Source organism: Cebus imitator, unplaced genomic scaffold (genome assembly GCF_001604975.1).
Source record: "Cebus imitator isolate Cc_AM_T3 unplaced genomic scaffold, Cebus_imitator-1.0 Scaffold98, whole genome shotgun sequence".
Classification (NCBI taxonomy): domain Eukaryota; kingdom Metazoa; phylum Chordata; class Mammalia; order Primates; family Cebidae; genus Cebus; species Cebus imitator.
In genome coordinates this window covers 129,641-150,717 of record NW_016107413.1, presented here as the reverse complement: position 1 = coordinate 150,717, position 21,077 = coordinate 129,641, and the positions used below count along the sequence as shown (strand labels likewise).

General features: G+C 34.3%; 1 protein-coding gene across 5 annotated transcripts in view; it reads left to right on the top strand.

Annotated features, from left to right (window-relative positions):
- The window catches only part of LOC108309848 (pleckstrin homology domain interacting protein), a 144,491-nt gene that overhangs the window by 8,797 nt on the left and 114,617 nt on the right, over positions 1-21,077 (top strand). For 3 of the 5 annotated variants that reach the window (XM_037741289.1, XM_037741288.1, XM_037741291.1), the window contains exons 5-7: positions 10,034-10,184; positions 10,273-10,371; positions 18,840-18,857. In XM_037741289.1, coding sequence (XP_037597217.1) covers positions 10,034-10,184; positions 10,273-10,371; positions 18,840-18,857 — 268 coding nt within the window. The remainder of the gene's footprint in view (positions 1-10,033; positions 10,185-10,272; positions 10,372-18,839; positions 18,858-21,077) is intronic. The other 2 variants (XM_017536401.2, XM_017536400.2) reach the window with 1 other exon arrangement.

Sequence of the window (21,077 nt, the reverse complement as noted above, 5' to 3'; positions counted from 1 at the left end):
GCTCTGTCACTTAGGCTGGAGTGCAGGGGCACGCTCTTGGCTTACTGCAACCTCCTCCTCCCAGGTTCAGGCAGTTCTTCTGCCTCAGCCTCCCGAGTAGCTGAGACTACAGGCATGTGCCACCACACCCGGCTAATTTTTTGTATTTTTAGTAGAGACGGGGTTTCACCATGTTGGCCAGGCTGGTCTCGAACTCCTGACCTTGTGCTCTGCCCGCCTCAGCCTCCCAAAGTGCTGGGATTACAGGCATGAGCCACCGTGCCCAGCCTGTTTTATTTTTCTTTTAGTACTGTATTTTCTTTAAATGACAAATTTGTATTGGTAATTGTATTGCTAATGTAAGCTGAATTATTCTCTAAATGAATTCTTAACAGTTGACAAAAATCTGAATATGACACACTTTTTGAAGCTTGTTTATTCACAATAAGAACAAGACTGATTTTGACACTTAATGAGGTTCTATATTAATTTTAAGTATAATTAGAAATAATAGGCAATAGCTCATTCTGAGAATAGTTACCCGCCTTAGAGGACTTGACTTGAACTAACTTATATGGATTCTATTAATTTTTTAATCATCAAATCTATGTGTCAATGGCGAGAAACCTAAAGTTCTAAGAAGGAAACTGTAACATAATAAAAATAACAGTAAACTAAGAATCAGGAGACCTGGGTTTGATTACTATTTCTCCTATTTCCAAATGTATGCCCTCAGGCAGACTGCTGCCTTTGAACGTCAGTTTTCTCTGTGTGAAATAGGGAGAATACTTAAGCTTATGTGCTTATAAACATAAATAAATTTTGAGAACACTCAGCCCAGAGTACTGTTTTTCTGTGGAGAAGCTGTTATAATAAAAAAAAAAAAATCAGAAAATGCATTCTTGCTTTAAAGATTATAGATAATTTTTTTTTTTTTCTGGAGACAGTCTCACACTGTCGCCTAGGCTGTAGTGCAGTGGTAGAATCTTGGCTCACTGCAACATCTGCCTCTTGGGTGCAAGCGATTCCCCTGCTTCAGCCTCTCGGGTAGCTGGGATTATAGACGCCCCCTACCACACCCAGCTAATTTTTTGTATTTTTGGTAGAGACGGGATTTCACCATATTGGCCAGGGTGGTCTTGAACTCCTGACCTTATGATTCACCTGCCTTGGCCTCCCAAAGTGCTGGGATTACAGGCGTTGAGTCACTGCGCCCAGCCTATAATTTAACCCTCACTGTTAGTAACAGATTTATAAGCTTAGATGTTTTTAGAATTTTAGGTGCTGGGATTTTAATAGCTGGGATGTTAATAATAGACTTACAAAATAATTATCATATTGTGTTTCTATAAATTTGTATTAACATTGTATATTATATATGTTATAAAAATATGCAATATATAATTATACAATATATGGTATTTCTGTAATTTTGTTTACATGTTAGAATAATGTAAAAATAAGTATATTTCATTAAACTGGCCTTTTAGAACTCAAAAACATAATAGCAGAAGTGTAACTAGCTTTTTAGAGCTGACAAAATTGTGAGAAAATAGATAGGAGATCTGAAAAAGTGACTTTTATAGAACCAATTAGGTGTTCAGAACATAGGGATGAAGTGAAAGCCTAGTTACACAGATGATACTGGTGCCAAACAGCAGATCTTATTTTCATAATAATTATATGCTAGAGGAAAGAAGGGCATTTCTAGGTCTTCACAGCTGAATCAAATAATTGGAATGAATATATTGCTCTAACATCACTTTGAAAAGGTTGTCAAAAAGATACTCAAATTTTTTTCCTATTTAGGTTCACAAAGATTTTGTTCAACATGAAAGGTCAATATGTAGATGTAGTATGTAATACAGAGTGTAATTAAAGGAACAGCCAGCTTTTAGGTGCAGTACTAACAACTTCATATGGTTTAAGTAATTTCATAATTTTTGACTATTCAAAGTGGTGACTGGTGTGATACCAGTCATACAGTTGACAACACTGAGGCTTAGAAAGAGTCAATGTTTTTCCCACCCTAAGCCTTAGCAACTTTAAACACAGGCTGTGTGACTTGAGATGTTTTTGTATTTTGGTTTTGTTTGTTTGTTTGTTTTGAGTCACAGTCTTAACTCTGTCACCCAGGCTGGAGTGCAGTAGTGAGATCTTGGCTCATTGCAACCCCTGTCTCCTGGGTTCAAGCAAATCTGCCTCAGTCTTCCGAGTAGCTGGGACTACAGGCGTGTGCCACCATGTCTGGCTCATTTTTGTATTTTCAGTAGAGACAGGATTTCACCATGTTAGGAGGGCTGGTCTTAAATTCCTGACCTCAAGTGATCCCCCTACCACAGCCTCCCAAAGTGCTGGGATTACAGGCATGAGCCACCATGCCTGGTGAGACTTTGTGTTTTAAACTACTGACCATTTCTTTAAAAACTGAGTACAAGTTCTTAGTGACGGTATGTCTGATAGAGTACAGTGGCTTCCAGATCATTTATATATATTTTTTCCCACTGATAACACTTACTAACAATACCTTCCACTGAGATAATGGCAACATTTTCTTGGCTGGAAAGGATGGCTGTTTATATGAAGTAGCATACTAACAGAAAATGTTGGTTTAGCCAAAAATGCAGGATAATAAACCTCTCAAAGAGCTCAGTTTCTTTTCTTGTTCTTTTCATACTATAATTTACATTTTCAAAAGGTGATCCTTTTGTTCAAATCGCAATGGATAATTTTAGATATATTTTATATATGTGATCTGAAAAAAGGATGATACAGATGTATGATTTGGGCCGAGATGGACAAGGAATGAGCAGGGTTGCTGCTGTTTCACAGAATTCTGTTGTTCTTGCTGATGGAAATGTTGCTAGAACCATGAATCATTCTTTCAATCAGAAGTTGGTAAATTAATGGCTGCTGTGGGTAAATAGTGCAGGATATCTGTTTTTGGAAGGCCTCCAAGCCAAGCATGGTTATTGCATTTTTAAAGAATTGTTTTAAAAAAATATGACATGCAATGGAGATAGTATGTTACTCTTAAAGCCTCAAATATTTACCGTATGATGGTTACAAATGTTTGTTGAGTTCTACTGTAAATAATGTAATGTGACATTTTCCAAAAAGGATATCTTTGTCTAATTCAAATTTTAACCATTAAAAAGGATTAAAATGGATGGACAATTAACCAAAGATTGTTGTTGCCATAGCAAGCAATTCTCAATTGAGAATGGAGGTGGAAGGGACATAAGTTTGAAAAAGTTCTGACTAGCCCCCTCGTTTAGCCAGTAGAAGTGTGAATCTCAATGGGATGACATCAGGATTTGCATCCATAAGGCCCATTCTTGCATCTTAGTGGAGAAGATAAAATGTTTTGTTCATCAAAAAGGGATGAGAGCTAGGTGTGGTGGTTCATGCTTGTAATCTTAGCTACTTGAGAGGCTGACGCAGGAGGATCACTTGAGGCCAGGAGTTCAAGCTGTCTCTTAAAAAATACAGTAAAAATTAGGCTTGATGAAATGTATCAGTAGTCTCTGGAGGCTGAGGTGGGAGAATCCTTTGAGCCAGGAAGTTGAAACTGCAGTGAGCTATGACTGTGCCACTGCCCCCTAGCCTTGATGACAGAACGAGATCCCCCGTCTTAAAAACAAAAACAAACTGGGAGTGTGGGTAAGTTTTTAAAAGTTGAGCACTACTGATAAATTGGCATTCTTGGGGGACTTTTTAAATTAGTAGCAATAAATATGGTATTAACTCTTCAATCTGTTTCTACTTTCTAATTTTAAATTAACGGTTTAGCAGTATAATCTTATAAATATTGTAGTTTTATTTTCTACTTTTACCCTTAGAATTTTTTAAGTGTTCCCTTTTACCTGTGGGAATTTATGCTTTTATGCTAGTTTCCCTAGTAGTGAAAGTGAACTGAAATGTTTCTCTTTTTCTGGCTCAGTTTGATGTCTGTATTGAAAACTATTCAAAATGTGTATAGTATAACTTGCTTATATCTTGCACATTTATATATATATATATATATATATATATATATATATATATATTAGAGGCAATAGGTCATTTGTGTGATACTATGAATTGTAGGGTCTAGGGTTAGATTGCTTTGGTTTGACTCATCTGCTTACTGTGTGTGAACTTGGGAAGATTGCAATATCTGTTTAAAGAAATTCTGTAATTTTTTTATAGAATGGGAATAATGATAGCATATACCTCCGGGAGTTGTTAAAATAATTGAGTAGTTCCATGTAAAACTTGTCACACTTAACATAAGGCCTGGCATTCAGTGTACAGCCAATATGTATGTGTTAGCTATATTAGTATGATTTATCACACTGAGCTTTATAATCTGGTCATACTTTTTGTGTATTGAACGTTAAGAGTTTGAAAGCAGCTTGTCACAGAAAGTAACACATATATCAAATTGAGGATCTTGAGGGGTTATTTTTCCTCTGAAATAATATCGTATGACAGATTACTGAGAAACCAAATATATGCAATATATATGAGATTTTATTATGATATTATTTAAAATGCTTCTTTTAATTATTTACCAGCTAATTAAATTAAAAAGCTTAAGTTTATATTAAGGATACTAACTTGAAAATTGGAAATCACATATGTATATCCATAAATGATGGAATGTTTATGAAGAATATGAATATGATTAATGTAAAGAATGTTTAGAAAAAGGCAATAGTAAAGATTGTTTTATTTAAAAAAATATTCTGTGTGTGTGTGTGTGTATATGTATGTGTGTCAGTTCGTGAGAGAGGTACAGTTGAGCGCAAAAAGATTCATGGCCCCTGTTCTTTTGTAGTCAGTGGTGAAATAGGAAAATATTAAATTATACTTTTAAATGTGTAATCACAAGCTGATAGATGAGTTAATAAAGGAAAATTCACAGAAAGCTTGCAACCAGCAAAACAGACTTAGATTGTGTAGAGTATAGAAAAACAAGGAAGTTATATTAGACGGACGATCTGAGACACAGAAGAGTTGTCTGGGTAAGGGAGTATGGCGAAATGCAGAGTATATACTATATGGTAAAGTCTGACAGGAGAGAGATTTGTGTAAATAACCTGAAAGAAGGTCATGTGTTTGAAATGTGAAAAGCGAGAGTTGGGGAAAGGGACTGGGAATGTGCCAGGTGAAGCTAGAAAAATAAGTGACCATAGATGCATTTCTTGGTTTGTAGACTATGTTAAGGATTTGGATCTTTATCCAAAGAGTGAGGAAAGCCTCTGAAGTGTTTTAAGTAGGGGTGACTTGATCAGATACGTGTTTTGGAAAGAGCATTCTAATTGCAGTAAAGAGAACAGATTTGAAGGGGGCATGAGTGCATTTGAGAAAGGTAGGTGTTTATTGCAAAGATGATTTGAACCTGGACTGTTATTATGGAGATACAGGTAAATGGATTTAAAATTCGGAAGGAAAATTAAGGTGAAGTTGGTGACTGCTTGGATATTGGGAATGTGATAGGAAGGAGGAAGGAACGGGTTCTAAAAAACGCAACTCCTTGGTTTCTGGCTTTTAAGGTTGAATAAACGAGGTTGACATCCACCAAGGTGTAAGGAACACTTCAGTGGGGAATATTTTCATGAGGATCCATCAATTCAGTTTTGCATATGTTGAGTTTCAGATGCTTTGGGGGTCTAGAGAGATATTTTAAGAGTTTGATATGCAAGTCTATGCTATAAATAGAAATTTGGCAGTCATTGGTATAACAATTATCCAAGGAGATAGTATATGGTGAGATGAAAAAGAGGATCTGGAACTGGACTCTGGGACCCAGGATCTTAAGGAACTTTACCATTTAATGGCTATGTGGAGGAGGATAAGCCTGAAAGAAAAATGAGAAGGAATGCTTAGAAAGGAAGAAACTAAGCCAAGGAGTGTCAGAAAAGTTAAGACACAACAGTTTGCCAATGAGGACGTTTTCAACAGGTGAAATATTACGGGACATTAAATAAGGTGTAGATTTAAAAATGCTTATTGGAGTTACTGATAATTAAGGTGAACTTTTGATATGAGCTATTTTTTGTCAAGTCATGAGTGTGGGAGCTAGTATGTAGTAGAGCATGGGATATGAAATGAGATGGAGTATGGATCATTTTTTTTAAAAAACATGTTTCTGGAGATGAAGAGAATGGGAAAGAGGTAGCCAGGACATTTGGGTGGGGAGGTGTTGGGTACTAGCAGTTAGGGAGGATTTTTGTTTTTTCCTAAAGTGGATGCAAAATGAGCATATTTAAATGTAAGTCTAGATGAGAAGGAATTGGTTGAGAGGAAGTTAGTATACATACTAGAATGTGGAGGTCTGATTTATAGTGTAGCATTTCTGTGCAGTCAGAGAAGTTAGGATTCAAAGCATAGGTAGAGGGATTGGATCTTAAATATTAAGAGTGACAGTTGTGTTACTAAGATCTTGACACAGTTGGTACAGGTGTTGGTAGGTTTACAGCTTTGATAGGGAAGAAACAGAATTTCAGCTTTAAAAAAGGTTCTCCTATAAAGTAGGTTAGATTATCTGTTGAGAAAATGAGGGGCAGGGAAGAAGACTCTTGGGAAAGAGAGGCTAATAGCATTGTTTGTTAGTCTGTTTCCACTGTTCTTTCCAGAGACCCTTTCATGGTGGTACTTCAGGGACTGCTAAGAGGAAGCAAGTAGAGAGTCAAGCATTGAGATATGTGTTCCCTGATGCCACTTACGTAAGAATACTTTGAGTACCTTTAATCTGTTTTGTCTAAAATTTTGTTTGAAGACATGTTCCATGGCTTTCTTTAAAAAGTATTTAAAAAATACTAGAATCAACTGGATGCTGTGGCTCATGCATGTTATCCCAGCACTTGGGATGCCTGGAGGGGGGCAAATTGCTTGAGGTCAGAAGTTCGAGACCAGCCTGCCCAACATGGTAAAACTCCGTCTCTCCTACGAATACAAAAATTAGCTGGGTGTGGTGGCAGGCACCTGTAATTCTAGCGACTCAGGGGCTGAGGCAGGAGAATCATTTGAACCTGGGAGGTGGAGGTTGCAGTGAGCTGAGATCCCGCCATTGCACAGCATCCTGGGCAACAGAGCCAGACTCCATCTCAAAACAAAGAAAGAAACAACAACAACAAAAAAACCCAAAAATTATTAGAATAAAGAATTTTACAATGTAAAGAAGTTTTACTGCATCTATTTTTATTTACTGGGATAGGTGCTAACAAAATGTTTTGAGTTTTTTGGGAGTGGGGAAATCAGTACTATCTCCATATTCTTAAGTCTTCGTTTATCCAATTAGAACTTTATTAAGCATTTACCTGTAAGTACTGCATTAGGTATTTGGTAGACAGAGGTGAACGTGGCCTAATCTCTTCTCATGCAGGACACAGACAAGTAAACTGACAATTTTATTGTAGTGCACGAGTCTTATGAACCCCCCAAACAGGGCAGATAATGGTAGGGCTTTTATATTTTTTTGGGGAAAGATCATAGGTATCATTAGATTCCCCTAAGTCTAGATATCAAAACATATTAAGAACAATTAATATGGTAAGTACTACACAGTGCTGGAGGGATGAAGGGACATTGAGGATTATAATGTTCTGTGAGAAAACAAAGATAGTTTCCAGAAAGGAGCACAGGTGGTGTAAATAGGTCATGGAAGGCAGTGAGTGAGACATAGACTGAGACATACATGAAGGAGAATGAGATGTAGTGGTGAGCAGTAAGACAAGACTGCCAGCAGAAGGATCAACTTGTATGGAGTCTCCAAAGCCAGAGAAAGCACAAGGAGTTTAAAAACTAAAAGTATCACTTCTAACTTTAAAATGAAAGCTGAAAAACAAGCAAACAAAACTCAGCTCTTTGCCATTGTTGAATTTTCAAATTCTTCTTCCAAACTAGTTAACATTGCTAGAGGACATGATCAAACTCAGCTGATACGGCCCTTTCCAAATTTGTGCTGTTAAATCCAGCTGTGCCTTCATTGACGTTGGGGAAAAAAAAAAAAAGAAAGTTGATTTGGAAAAATCAAACATTCCAAATCACCAAAGAAAGCGCTTGAGTGTAAGTGGATTCGTAATATTTTATTGAGAGAGAGAATTACAGTAAGGATTTTCAGTTTCACTATCTGAAAATATATTTTGTCAGAGGATTCTAAAACAGGATTATCACACATCTGAAGTTAATAGTCAGTGAACTTCCATCTTTTTTAAAGTTAAATTTTTGAAAGGAATTTTGATCAATTAAGTCACATTAAAATAATCATTTGCATGGTTAGAATTGGAAGCAACCTTACAAGTATTCTAGACTTTTTCTTCTGAGTTTTATTTTTAAGTAAATTATTTTGGAGAAGATTAAAGAAAATTATAAATACAATTTTAAAAATTCTCATTTTGGTAAGTTTTCTTCTAAATGCTTTTTAATTGAGATAATCATACTAGCGTTTCCTAAAGTATATTCTGAGCAAATATGGTATATATTATTAGGGAAAAAGGGTTTCTGTAGCAAAATGAGTTTGGGAAATTATCTCAGGATTTCTCAGACTTCAATGTCAGTGTGCTTTTTGACTAGGGAGGTAGGATGTATGATTTATATTATGCATACTCTATTAGAACCCTTTTTTCCAGAAATACTCATTTTGCTGACCTGTCACCTACTGTATGCCAAAAACTCTGCTGTTTTAAATGATCTTACTAAAGTGTAACAGTATGGCTCCCTGTTATCTTTGTGAAAGAAGGAATTTATTTTGATAAAGAGTAAGGTAGGTTTCTCCTATTGGCTTCAGCTTAGAGGGATGACTATTAGCTATCTTTAAAAACATATCATCTGTGGACTTCTGCAGTCAGAGTATGGCAGAAATTACAAGATGAAATGAAATGATTTAAATCCTTACCTCCCCCCAAATCAGTCTTATCAAAAGGAGGAGTTCATGTTAAAGTTGCCGTTACTGGGTAAACAGGAGAAATTTTCAAATTTCATGGTCTCAGGATCCCTTTACGCTTATATAATGTATTGAAGTTCCTTTATTTGTGTGGGTTATAATCTATGGGCATTTACCATATTAGAAACTTAGCATTTAATATATTAGAGACCTATTAAATAATACTAATAAACTAATTTCATATTAATATAAGTAACATTTTAATAATAATTTCCAAACCAAAAAAAGATTATGAGGAGAAACTGCTTACATTTCTGTGAATCTTTAATATCTGGCTTAATAGAAGAGACATTTTCCTATCTGCTTCTGCATTCAGTCTGTTATGACATCATATGTTATATGTCCTGTGGAAACCTCCACCCTGCATTCATGAGAAAAAGTAGAAAACAACTAATATAGTGTTATTCATAAGTTTTATATGATGGACCTCCAGGGGTTTCCAAAACATGCTTTGAGAACAGCTGAACTAGAGTAGTTAGGTACTACTATGGAAATTTTTTTGTAACTTGATAGCTAATTATAAAGTATTTTCCAATTTAATTTTATTTAGATTGTAAATATTGTTAATTTACTGAACAACTAATAATGTGAGCATTATAGATTGTGCACATTGCACCTTATGTAGGCTAATTAGCTCACTGGTATTCTATTTTTACAAAAGTTCTTACTGAAGTATATAATATTGGGTTGAGTTAGTGGGATCAATATATAATTCAGATTAGTTATAAAGGTAGGAGACAAAAATAGTTACTTTTTAAAATGGTTTCAAATGCTAGATAAGCAGTATTTTGAAGTTGTTCCACAAGTACTCAAACTTTTTAGAGTTGGTAGCTTTATTTTATGGTTGAAATGTATTTAAAGTAGCAGTTGGAATTCTGCCTTTCCCTCTAAGGTTTTGGTAAGTTACGAAATTCAGCATAGATGTTAAGTGTTCTTAAATTTTTTAATAAGAACATAAACTTTCAGTTGTCTTTAATTCTTAATTATTCTGGAGATTTACTTTACCGTCAGAGGTGCAAAACAAACTATTTTATAGTTAGATGATTTTTTTATTGTTGCCGAAAGATTTTGAAAATTAAAATGATAAACTGAAACATACTATATTTGTCTTTTACATAATAGGTGAAGTATTACAGACACTTAGCACCTGACCACTTGCTGCAAATATGTCATCGACTAGGACCTCTTCTTGAACAAGAAATTCCTCAAAGTGTTCCTGGAGTACAAACTTTATTAGGAGCTGGAAGACAGTCCTTACTACGCACAAATAAAAGTATGAACATTTTTTCTTAGGATTTAGACATTCTTTATCTTTTTGTTTTTGGGTTCTTTGTATGCATAAAAATACATGTGTTTAATAGGCTGCAAGCATGTTGTGTGGAAAGGATCTGCTCTGGCTGCATTGCACTGTGGAAGACCACCTGAGTCACCAATTAACTATGGTAGCCCACCCAGCATTGGTGAGTTATTTGAGTTCACTACAGTTAATAGCCTCTTGGTGAAGAGCTTTTGAAAATAAAAAGGTTTTTTAGTTGCTGTGATATTAGAGAACTTCATATTATGTACATCTGCATTCAAAAAGGAAAAAAATAGATTTTTTTCTTAGTAGTGTTAATAGTGAAAAAGTCGTGTAATTATGGATTGTGCACATTGCACCTTATGTAGGCTAATTTGCTCATTGGTATTGTATTTTTACAAAAGTTCCTTACTAAAGTATACATTATTAGGTCGAGTTAGTGGGATCAATATATAATTGAGGTTAGTTATAAAGGTAGGAGACAAAAATAGTTATCTTTTTAAAAGCACATTCCTTTTTTTTTTTTTTTTTTGCCTTTAAAATTTCAAAGAAGGAGTACGGATGCAAATAGGTTTTGAGATGCCTTCTAGTTCCATCCCTTTGATGTCTCTTACTACCAGGTCCTTGCCTTACCTGGATTAATACAGATGGCATCATCCAAACGAATCTTTTTGCCTATGGTGTCTTCTGTCTCTCTCCCTTTCAGTATAGTGTGTAACACTGTAATAGTAACCTTATTCGATTCTACCTTTGTTGTGTCACTCTTCTGCTCAAGATAGTATAAAGAGGTTAAGATATTTTAATAGTATTGTACTTTGTCTACCACTAAGGGTACTCCTAATTTTCAGAGATCTTCATAGTTTAATCTAAGTAGCTTCTTTTATACTCCCGTGTTCCTGTTTAGCCAGGAATGTTATTCTTCTTTCTTCCACCTGCTCAAATCTTACTTAATTCTTTCTTTTCTGATTACTTATTATACAGATAGTAAGTTTTGTATGACTTCTATTTGGTAACTTGACCAAGTTTTTGTATGACTTGTTTTTATAGATACATATCTTTTTCTATCATTTTACTTTCACTTTTTAACTTTTTTATTTTTTGTCTTTTAAGAATATGAAAGTGGGTTTTAGAAATAGAGTATGACAATCTTTGTGTTTTATCTGGAACATTTAGTCATTTACATATAATCATTGGTGTACTTGGGTTTAAATCTGCTACCTAACTTGCTACTTTGAAGACAATCCCTTTTTCTCTAATTGCTTTTAAGATTTTATTTTTTCTTTCTTTTTGGTTTTCTGCAGTTTGAGTATGATATGTCTTGATGTTAATTTTTTTAAAACTTGGCTTGTTTAGATTCTGAAATGTCTTTTACTGACATTGAAAAATTCTCAGTCATTGTCTTTTAAAATAACCTTTGTGTTCCATTCTCTCTCTTCTGCCATGGGAAAGTGTAAACACTTTATCTGCTTTGTTATCCTTTATTCTATGTTTTACATGTTTTTCACTTTCTGTGATGTATTCTGGATCATTTCCTCCGACTTGCTTTTCAGAGATAACCTGTATGCTATCTGCGTGGAGGGTAATCATGTATGATTTTTTAAAAACATGATTGTCCTGTTTAAATAATTTCAATACAATCTTACTATAATAAACAGCCATTAAAACAACAAAAGAATTTGAGACACCAGGGTATATTTGTACTTAGAAAATTATACTAAGATGATATAATAGGTTTCCTAAAATAAGGGAAAGATAAAATATTATAGGATTTTTCCCATTTAGAAAAAGTTTATCTTGTCTTTGAAAAAGTGTATGTTTTTCGTATAATACAGAGAACATATTACGCTTGTTCTTTGAGTACCTTGTCAGGCAGACCTGCGGTAGGCAATGAAAGTGTAAGAATGATTGATGGTAAATAACATTTGCTCTGTGAGTAATTCCTATATGCCAGACAATGTTCTAAGCATTTTCCATTTATTTTCCTTTTAAAACCTTACATATTGTATAGGTAGAATCTATTAGGCTTATTTTACAGAGGAGACGGAGGCATGGAAAGGTTTTGGTGACTTGACCAAGTTTACACATACAGTGAGAGGTGAAGCCAGGATTCAACCCAGACTGTTTGAATCCATTATGCTGTGCTTTATTCCCAGCAAACTAAATTTATTAATAATAACACTTGCCTACTAAAGAAAGTTGGTAAGTCATTTTTTGTAAAAGAATACCAAATATTTATAAAATCAAATATTTTCAGCCATGTCATTGATGGTCAGATTAAATACTGCTGACAGGGAGAGAGGAACATAAATAATACTAGTCTTCCCTTATTCACAGGAGATACATTCTGAGACCTATAGTGGATGCTGGAAACGACAGATGGTACAGAACCCTATATATACGTATGGCAAAAATACCTTGGGTTTTGTATCCAAGCTTAGATATTTAATTGATTGATTTAGGTAACAGAATTAATAACTAAGCGGGTCATTGATGTGCCTTTCTGAAAGACTTTTACTTTTTGGGTCTTCCCATCTGATTTTCAGGAAAATCTTTGTTCTTTATATTAAGAAACACCTGTAATGGATTGCTCATTTTGCCTAGTTTTAAAAATTGTATTTACATACAGGTTTTGAAAGCACTATGGAGAAGCTGGACTGATCAAAATGACTCTACTTCCATACTCAGAGTTTAGTTTCATGTTTTACTAGAGTTCACCATGGTATACAGTGTGTTTTGTTACTGCTCTAAAGTTATGAATAGGATGGTGATGGGAAGAATTAATTCATCAGTGTTTTTGCCAGAATAGTTGCCCACATTAGTGGTACAATATATTGTTTCAAGCTGTTAAAGTATGGTTCAGAAGATTAAAAAAAATATATATGAATGTTTCTAGTACTTACTTATTTCTTCTTTTGTTGTGTGTTTGCCATTTTCTGTCTGGCTACCTTTAAAAGTTTTATTTGCCCTTTCCTTGGTCATTGTGGTACTACCAAGTATCAATGGAGGTAAGAAAAAACTCTTGACATTTTAGCTTTTCTTAAGATACATATATCAATTTAAATGTTTAATATAGATCCCAAATACTGAAGTTTTAACACATTTGGGGTAGTAGCTGTTTTTCTTTAAATAAACTTTTAATTTTGGAGTAAGAAATTATTTACTTAGAAGTTACACAAATGGTTTAAAGAGTTCCTATACACCCCTCATGCAGTTTTCCCAAATGTTAAAATTTTGTTATTACCTGGTCTATTTCTCAGAACTGCTAAACCGACATTGGTGCATTACTGTTAAGTAAATAGTAGACCTTAATCATATCTTACTAAGATTTCCCGCTAATTACATTTTCTTATTCCAGGATCCAGTCCAAGATAGCATATTGGACATAGAGTTTGTTAATTTTTTATTGAACTTCTTACTGTAGTTCAGAGGATAATTTTAGGTTAAGCTGGTGGCAAAATTGAATTTTCTTAGATATTTCAAACCATATGTAAACTGTTGGACCTCTTGAATATCTCACATTTATCTCAAACTTAAAAATACCTAAAATGTAATTTTTGACCCTCTCTGAACCTTGTTATTCCAAGCCAGAAGCCTGAAAGTCATTTTGTTTTAGATTTACTGTTCATTTCTTAGGTCTATTTAATAAATAATAACTGTTTATTCTACTTTCTTGAATCTCTTCTCCATTATCATTGCCACAGCCATGTTTCAGGCCTTGGTACTTCTTGCCTGGAGTACTACTTCATTCATTCACTCACCAAGTAGATACTGTATGTCCCTACCTTATATCTCGTACTCGGCTAGGGTCTAGAGTTGCTGGGTAAGCAAGAACAAGGCCTCCGCTTTCCCAGAACTTAAGTGCTACTTGAGCCCCTGCTCCTAGTCTATTCTTATATCCTAGGAGTCATGTCTAACCAGGGTTTCTTAACCTTAGCACTGTTGACATTTTGGGCCAGATAATTCTTGGTTGTAGGCAGGTTTCCTATGCATTGTTAGATGTTTATTAGCATCCCTGGCCTCTACTTGGTAATTGCTAGTAGCCCCCCACTATCCCCTTGTAACACTTTAAAAAGTCTCCAGACACTGCCTTATACCTCCAGGGCAAAATTACCACTGCTCTAAACTTTATGAAATACACATGTTATCATGTCATGCCTCCTCTTTTCCCCCATTGAAAGTGACTGAACAGCAGTCTCAATTATTTTAATGTGGCACTCAAGACAGACCTTTTCCCACCTTTCCTGCTATGTCCTCACCTGCACTTTGTGCTCTAGCTTAGTACAACTCTTTGGCAGTTCTTAGAATCAGCCATGTTGGTTTTCATCCTTTTGTCTCTGCACATGTTTTATTTCTCCCTGGAATGCCCTTCTGTTATCTGTAAATTCTACAGATATCTGTCTGTTTATCCTTTAAAACTTATATGTCACTGGGCAGAATTCAGTGGTTCTACTGATCTCTGCTAGTGCTTTTATCACATGGTTATGGCTGTTTATTTACCTTTGTTTCCTCTCCTATACTGTTAGGTCCTGGAGGACAGACATTAGGTTTTATTGCTCTTTAGGGGGCCAATTCTTCAGCACTAGTAAATATTAAATGAAAAGTAGGTAGTTGATACAATTGATATACTGGGATGGGACAAGTAAAGTGCAGAAGTGAGTAAGGGGTTAAAAAAAATGGAATAGTTGGTAGGAAGAAGAAGAGAAACTTGATCCAAGAATACCTTTGTGGTAAGAAAAGATAAAATCACCAAACCAAAAACTGATTTTTAAGAAATTAAGGTTTATGAGTAGACTGGGTTATCCGTTCATTACACTTGGGATATAAAATACATACCTATACAATTTGAGAATCCACTTGAGCTTGACTCGGTGTTTTCTTTTCCTGTTTTATTTTATTATGTGCTTATAGATCCCAACGACTTTGAACCTTTTAGTCTTTGATGTAAGCTGTGAAAAATGAACTAGAACTCATTCTCAGCAGGAGACCCAAAGTGGTCTGTTGCCTTCCAGTGCTCTAGAACCTCTTTTAATACTGTTTTCAAAAGCAAAGACAAAATATCTCACTGATGTGTTATTACTAGCTTGTAACTCTTTTACTGTGGAAGAGAGGTATGAATGTGTACTTGGCATAACAACATTCACTTCCAAAGGAATTAACAAATCTTTGATATTGTTCTTTATCTTACCTTCATACCCACATTATGCCTGTTTTCAGATCTAGTTTATTCTATATTTGCTTATACTTCAGTAATAAAAGTGCATGAGTAAGGGGAAAAGGAAAGAAGAGACCTAAATACATTAAAGGAGTTTTTAAGGTTAAATTTGGAAGTTGGTTGAATGTTGTTTATCTTGTGAAAAATATTGTAATAAATTAAATTAAAGCAATTTTTGCTGATTGCTTTGTTTGCATTTTTCTTACATTTGACATGTTAGCAAAGTAAACATTTTATCTCTAGGTCTTTCATTTGTCATCTTTTTTTGTGTGTTTTGCCTCGGTATTTCCATAACTTTATTTTACTTGTCTGCGGAGGGTTGCTCTTAAGCTCTGCTGTCTTGGGTGAGGATAAGGAGTTTTGAAGATCCCGATTCTTAAAAATGTTTGAGTGAGTGTAAGGAAACAACTTTGCCTTGAAAAATAGCTTTACTACCCAGACATCCAATTAATAAAGAAGCCTTTGTATTTTTTTAAATAAAAGTCTTAAATCTTGTCTACATTTATAGTTTTGTATTCTCTGAGAAAATTAGTTTGAGTAAAGACACCCAACAGTCACTTACAGCTAGATGCAAATCTTTGTAGAGAAGTCTCTTCTTTCTTACTTTGTGTATTTTGCCATATTTCCAATATTGTGTTTGAATTATTCTGTAGCTGGTAATTTCTTAAATTTATTCAATCAGTTTTTTTTTTCTTAGACTCTTAGGGTTATATTTTTCCTTGTATGTTTTTTACATAATTATTAGAATGATTTTTTTATATTATAATTGTATGAGATTACATAATTTTAATACGTGAGTTAACAGTTTACATATAAATCAGTAAATTATAGGATATAATATGTGGCTTTATTTCTGTTCATTTATCTTTTTCTAATATGCTGTATTGTCTCCATTTTCCTACTCAATCCATACGTTATTCCTAGTTTGATAATCTGCTCACCACTTATTTAAATATATTTATTTTAACTTGTTTTTCAGTAACCATTTTATTTTTAGAGCTCATTTTCTTCTGTTTTCTAGTCATAATTTTAGTCTGTTAAAGGTTTTATGCTTCGTGTTTTTGTTTAATGATTGTTGACTCAGTTATGTTTTCTTTTTTTGTCTTGGTCTTTGTTTTTTGGTCTTTTCCCTGACTGATCTTCATATTTCTATTTGACACAGTTTTGTTGTTTTATTAACTATTTTGTCCCTCCCGCCATCCCCCCCTCCGCCTTTCTATTTCCTCCTTTTTTTGCCTCTTAAAAACAGGTTAGCTGTGAGAAACTTTCAAGGTGTATTAGCTTTTTTTAATATCTATATAAAGAAAATAATGTTCATTATGCCAAAGTGTCAAATGTATNCTCTTAAAAACAGGTTAGCTGTGAGAAACTTTCAAGGTGTATTAGCTTTTTTTAATATCTATATAAAGAAAATAATGTTCATTATGCCAAAGTGTAACATTTATTTTTATTTTTTTCTTTTGCTTAAATTTCTTTTCAAATTAATGGTTGACAAAAAAATAAAGGGGGCGAAACTTTGAAGAAGTGAAACTCCTTAGGTGAGTTTAAATTGTTGCTTTTGTAGCTAGCTGTGTTTTAATTTCTTTTGTAACTAATAGGAAAACATTTGCTTTTTAGATTATAGATGTGATGAGGGATATCGCCTCCACTTTGTATATGTCTGGCAAGCAATTCCAGTAGTAATTAGGAATCACTAATGATTTTCCCTTTTAGTTTGCATTACATATTTTTCCAGAGTGATTATTGGGTTTGATGGTGAATATTTATATCTGTGTAGGTGAAGCAAATTATGATATTATTTTCTCATAAGGTCAAGACTTTTTATTTTGAGTTTCTTCAGGGATCCTTTGAAGTTACATATTTGAATGTTTTCCTAGACATCTTTTGAACCTGAGAAGTCTATGGTCAGATCGGGCTGAGTAGATGTTTTTATAAACAAAGGAATAATTAGTTTAGTTCTATAAGGAGGGTGCAGGGGAAAAATTGGTCTCCAGCAAAAGTCTTAAAAAGTAAAAGAAAACCGTGTTCATCAGATTAACATTTGTGACACATGAAGATTTGTTTGTTTAGGGACAGTCCATATTGATGTTAGTATAAAATACCTTTGAGTTTGCAAAACATTTTGTCTTGTTTTCCATAGCAGCTTTTAAGATAGCCCTACATTTTCAATTCAATTTAATTTTTTTTTTGAGACAGAGTCTCGCTTTGTTGCCCAGGCTGAAGTTGCACAATCTCAGCTCACTGCAACCTCCCCTTCCCAGGTTCAAGCCATTCTCTTGCCTCAGCCTCTCAAGTAGCTGGGACTACAGGCATGTGCCACCTATGCCTGGCTAATTTTTGTACTTTTAGTAGAGATGGAGTTTCATCATGTGGGCCAGGCTGGTCTCAAACTCCTGACCTCATGATTGGCCCGCCTCCGCCTCCCAAAGTGATGGGATTACAGCTGTGACTCCTCACCCTTGGCCAACCCTACTTAATGAGGAAACTGATGCTTATAACCGATGACATTATATCTCTGTTTTTGTGTGTGTTTGTGTGCATGTACTCAGATGTTATGCATTTAACTTTATGTCACATTTATATAGCACCTTTTTGCCTTCTCTGTGAAATTCTTCATCTGTTACTGTGCCAGCTTTGTCCATTTATTGATTTGGGAATAGCAGTTGTTTGAATTTTGCTTTGATATTTCAACAGTAGAAACAATGAAACTTGTTCTTTCAAGCTTTTATATGTTGCCAGATAGATACTTATGAGATCAGGTATTTAATTCCTTGAGAAAGTGTTGACAGTTCTCGTGTGAAGCTGTTAAAATTTTTTCTAAACTGAAATTTTGCTTTTAGAGCCCTTTGATTTTTTTTGCAAAATTAGCATTTGCTTTTAGTTACATCCTTTCCAATCCATTCTCATTGTGGTCAAGAGAAAACTGGCAATAAATTATCCCAAAGTAAATCTTACTATGCATGTTACTCCACTCTTTTCTCCCCCAAAACTTCAACCCATTATTACTGGAATTTAGTCCAAAATACATAAAATAGCTTAGAAAGGACTCTATATAGTCTGCCACCCTACCTTCTCAGTTTCTTCTCTTGACACTTGCTCTTCTGTGCTCTGTGTGCAAGTCAATCCTGACTTCTTTATGTTGCTTGAATGCTATGCTTTTCCAGCCTCAGGCTATTGCATATGCTGTTTCCTGAACCTGGAATATGCTCCCCTCCCATCTGCATTCTGTGGCTTTTCATTTTTCAGATCTTAGTTTAAATGTCAGTTTTTCAGAGAAGTTTTGCCAGACTCCCAGATATCCATCTTCCCCAATGTGTTTATAACCCTTTGCTATATATTTAAAGATTTCCCTATAACCTTCTATTTGATAACACTTAACTTATTGTAAGTCCTTGTTTCATGTCTTTCTTCCTTGCTAGACTGCAATCTCCATGAGGGTAAGTACTATGTCTTTTCTTTTTCCCTCTTATATCCTCTAGCCCATATTTGGCTCATATAGGTGCTCTATAAATGTTTGTTGACTTAAAATTGAGTGATTAAAATGTTTGACATTAAAAAACCCCACCTAACTTTAAATTTTTTTATTTAAAAGATAAATAGTTATTAAAATAACTATAAACATTTAAAACTATTTAAAACTGAAAATACGACATTGTGTGTTTTCTCCTTGAAGTAGCATCAGACTAGTTTCTGGGAAATAGGAGGAAGATTGAATACTAGTCCCAATAATTATATCTGCCCTTTTTTTAATGTACTTGGTTCATGAAATTTTTTGCTTAACTTTTGGAATCTTTTTATTTTCTGTATTTTATTTTAGTTTAGATTTGGGTTCTCCTTTTTAGATATTATGCTTCTTTATGGTATCTGCTAAATTTAAAAAATATATGTTTCAAACAGGAGGTGTAGGTAAACACCAAAATTGAATATGTAAAGATCTGGAAAGTAGCTGCTGTGCATACTATCTATTTTAGTTGTAGTAAAACAGACCGAAGCTCTCATGTGTGCCATGTTGCTCGGGTGACTAGTTCCCCTTACTCTTTTAGTCCCAATTACCTGCCCTCCTGTTTTTAATCCTGTAATCAGACAAAAAGCTGATTACAGGGTTATCTTTTTGTGTTGCAACCCAGTTCTTCATACTTTAACTGAAGTTGGGACTATGGTTCATTATAGTTACTATTAGGCGATTTATTTGTCCTGTTTCTATGTTGGTTGGTTGCTGCTTGATGGTACAATATGATGTAGAGACCAGATGGTACTGTAGAAATAAACCAACCTGTGTTGAATTATTTCCCAGATTATCTCTGGCCCTTGAATTATGAGTACTTTGTTGTCATTTCTTCCTTATACTACCTGTGTTAGTAACAGGTCTTTACATTGTGATTCTATAGTGAATTAAACATTCCTCCTCCTATGATTCCCTCCTCAATAGAATTGAACCTAAACTATCTTTGACATGTTTCTCTTTTAGTTTTAAAATTCAGTGGGGAAGATTACACAAACTAAACTTATAAACAAAATTGATGGCCTGGCTTGTAGTATTATCTTACAGCTTTCAAATGAAAACTGATGAGAATTCTTTCTTTGTTGCATATCATTTTTCAGTCCATTTTCAAATACGCATTTGTCATTCTCTGTAGCGTAATAAACATTCATATACTGTAATATGCTTAGGCATTAGTGTTTCTTTTTTATGATTAAATAAATTTAAATTCCTTGCATTTTTATCTCTGGGTTTTTTTGTTAGTCTTTGAATTTAAGCTAATCTGTTTAGACATTTTAGATTTTTCATACTGCTTTTTTGAATTCCTTGAGGTAGATTGAGTTATGCTTTATTTAATTAAAAAAATTAAAATGAACATATGCTCAATGGAGAAAGTTTAGAAAACAGAACAGCTCAAAAATTAATCAGTCTCACTCCTTATCTGCTATACATACTTTGGCAGGTTTCCTTTCAGTCTTTCTTTTCTAATATTAATCTGCGTAGGCAGCATTTAATATTTAAGGATATGGTCTTTGGCAGCGGACTGCGTTAGTTTAAACCTGAGCTTCACCTCTAGTAAAATTACATTTTATCCTTTGGCTTCTTTATTGGTGAGGAATATCTGCTTATTGGGGTTAATGGAAGTACCCACTTCAGTGTACTGGTGAGGATTAAATGAGAATATATTAAAGTACTTTCAATAGTGCCTGGCATGTAGTAAAACACTCAGTAAATATTAGCTGTTACTCTCTAAAATTGCTACACATCATAAGAGTGTTCTCTGGCCTTTTTTCTCTCCTCATTGTGTATTGTATTGTGACACTTATACCCACATTATTAATTGCAGCAGATGAGACTTTTTCTGTCATCAGATTCTTGAAGTCCTAGTAAAACCTCCAAACCGTGGTTGCTTTCCTCTTCCTTTATAGCCATTTTCTCTAAGAGTTTGATACCTGGCTTTAGCATAACTTCTGTTAGAAAATTATAATTAACAGTTTTTTGTGACCCTCACTCATGTTTCCTTTTCATTAAAGCACTTTTGTGAATCTCTAAAATGAATAACATTTCAAGTAATTTTATGCCTTATTAAATACTTAATGCCGCACAATACATTTATCTGATAGAAATTCTGAAATCACCAACACCATATATAGACAACTATTTGGACTTGTAATGA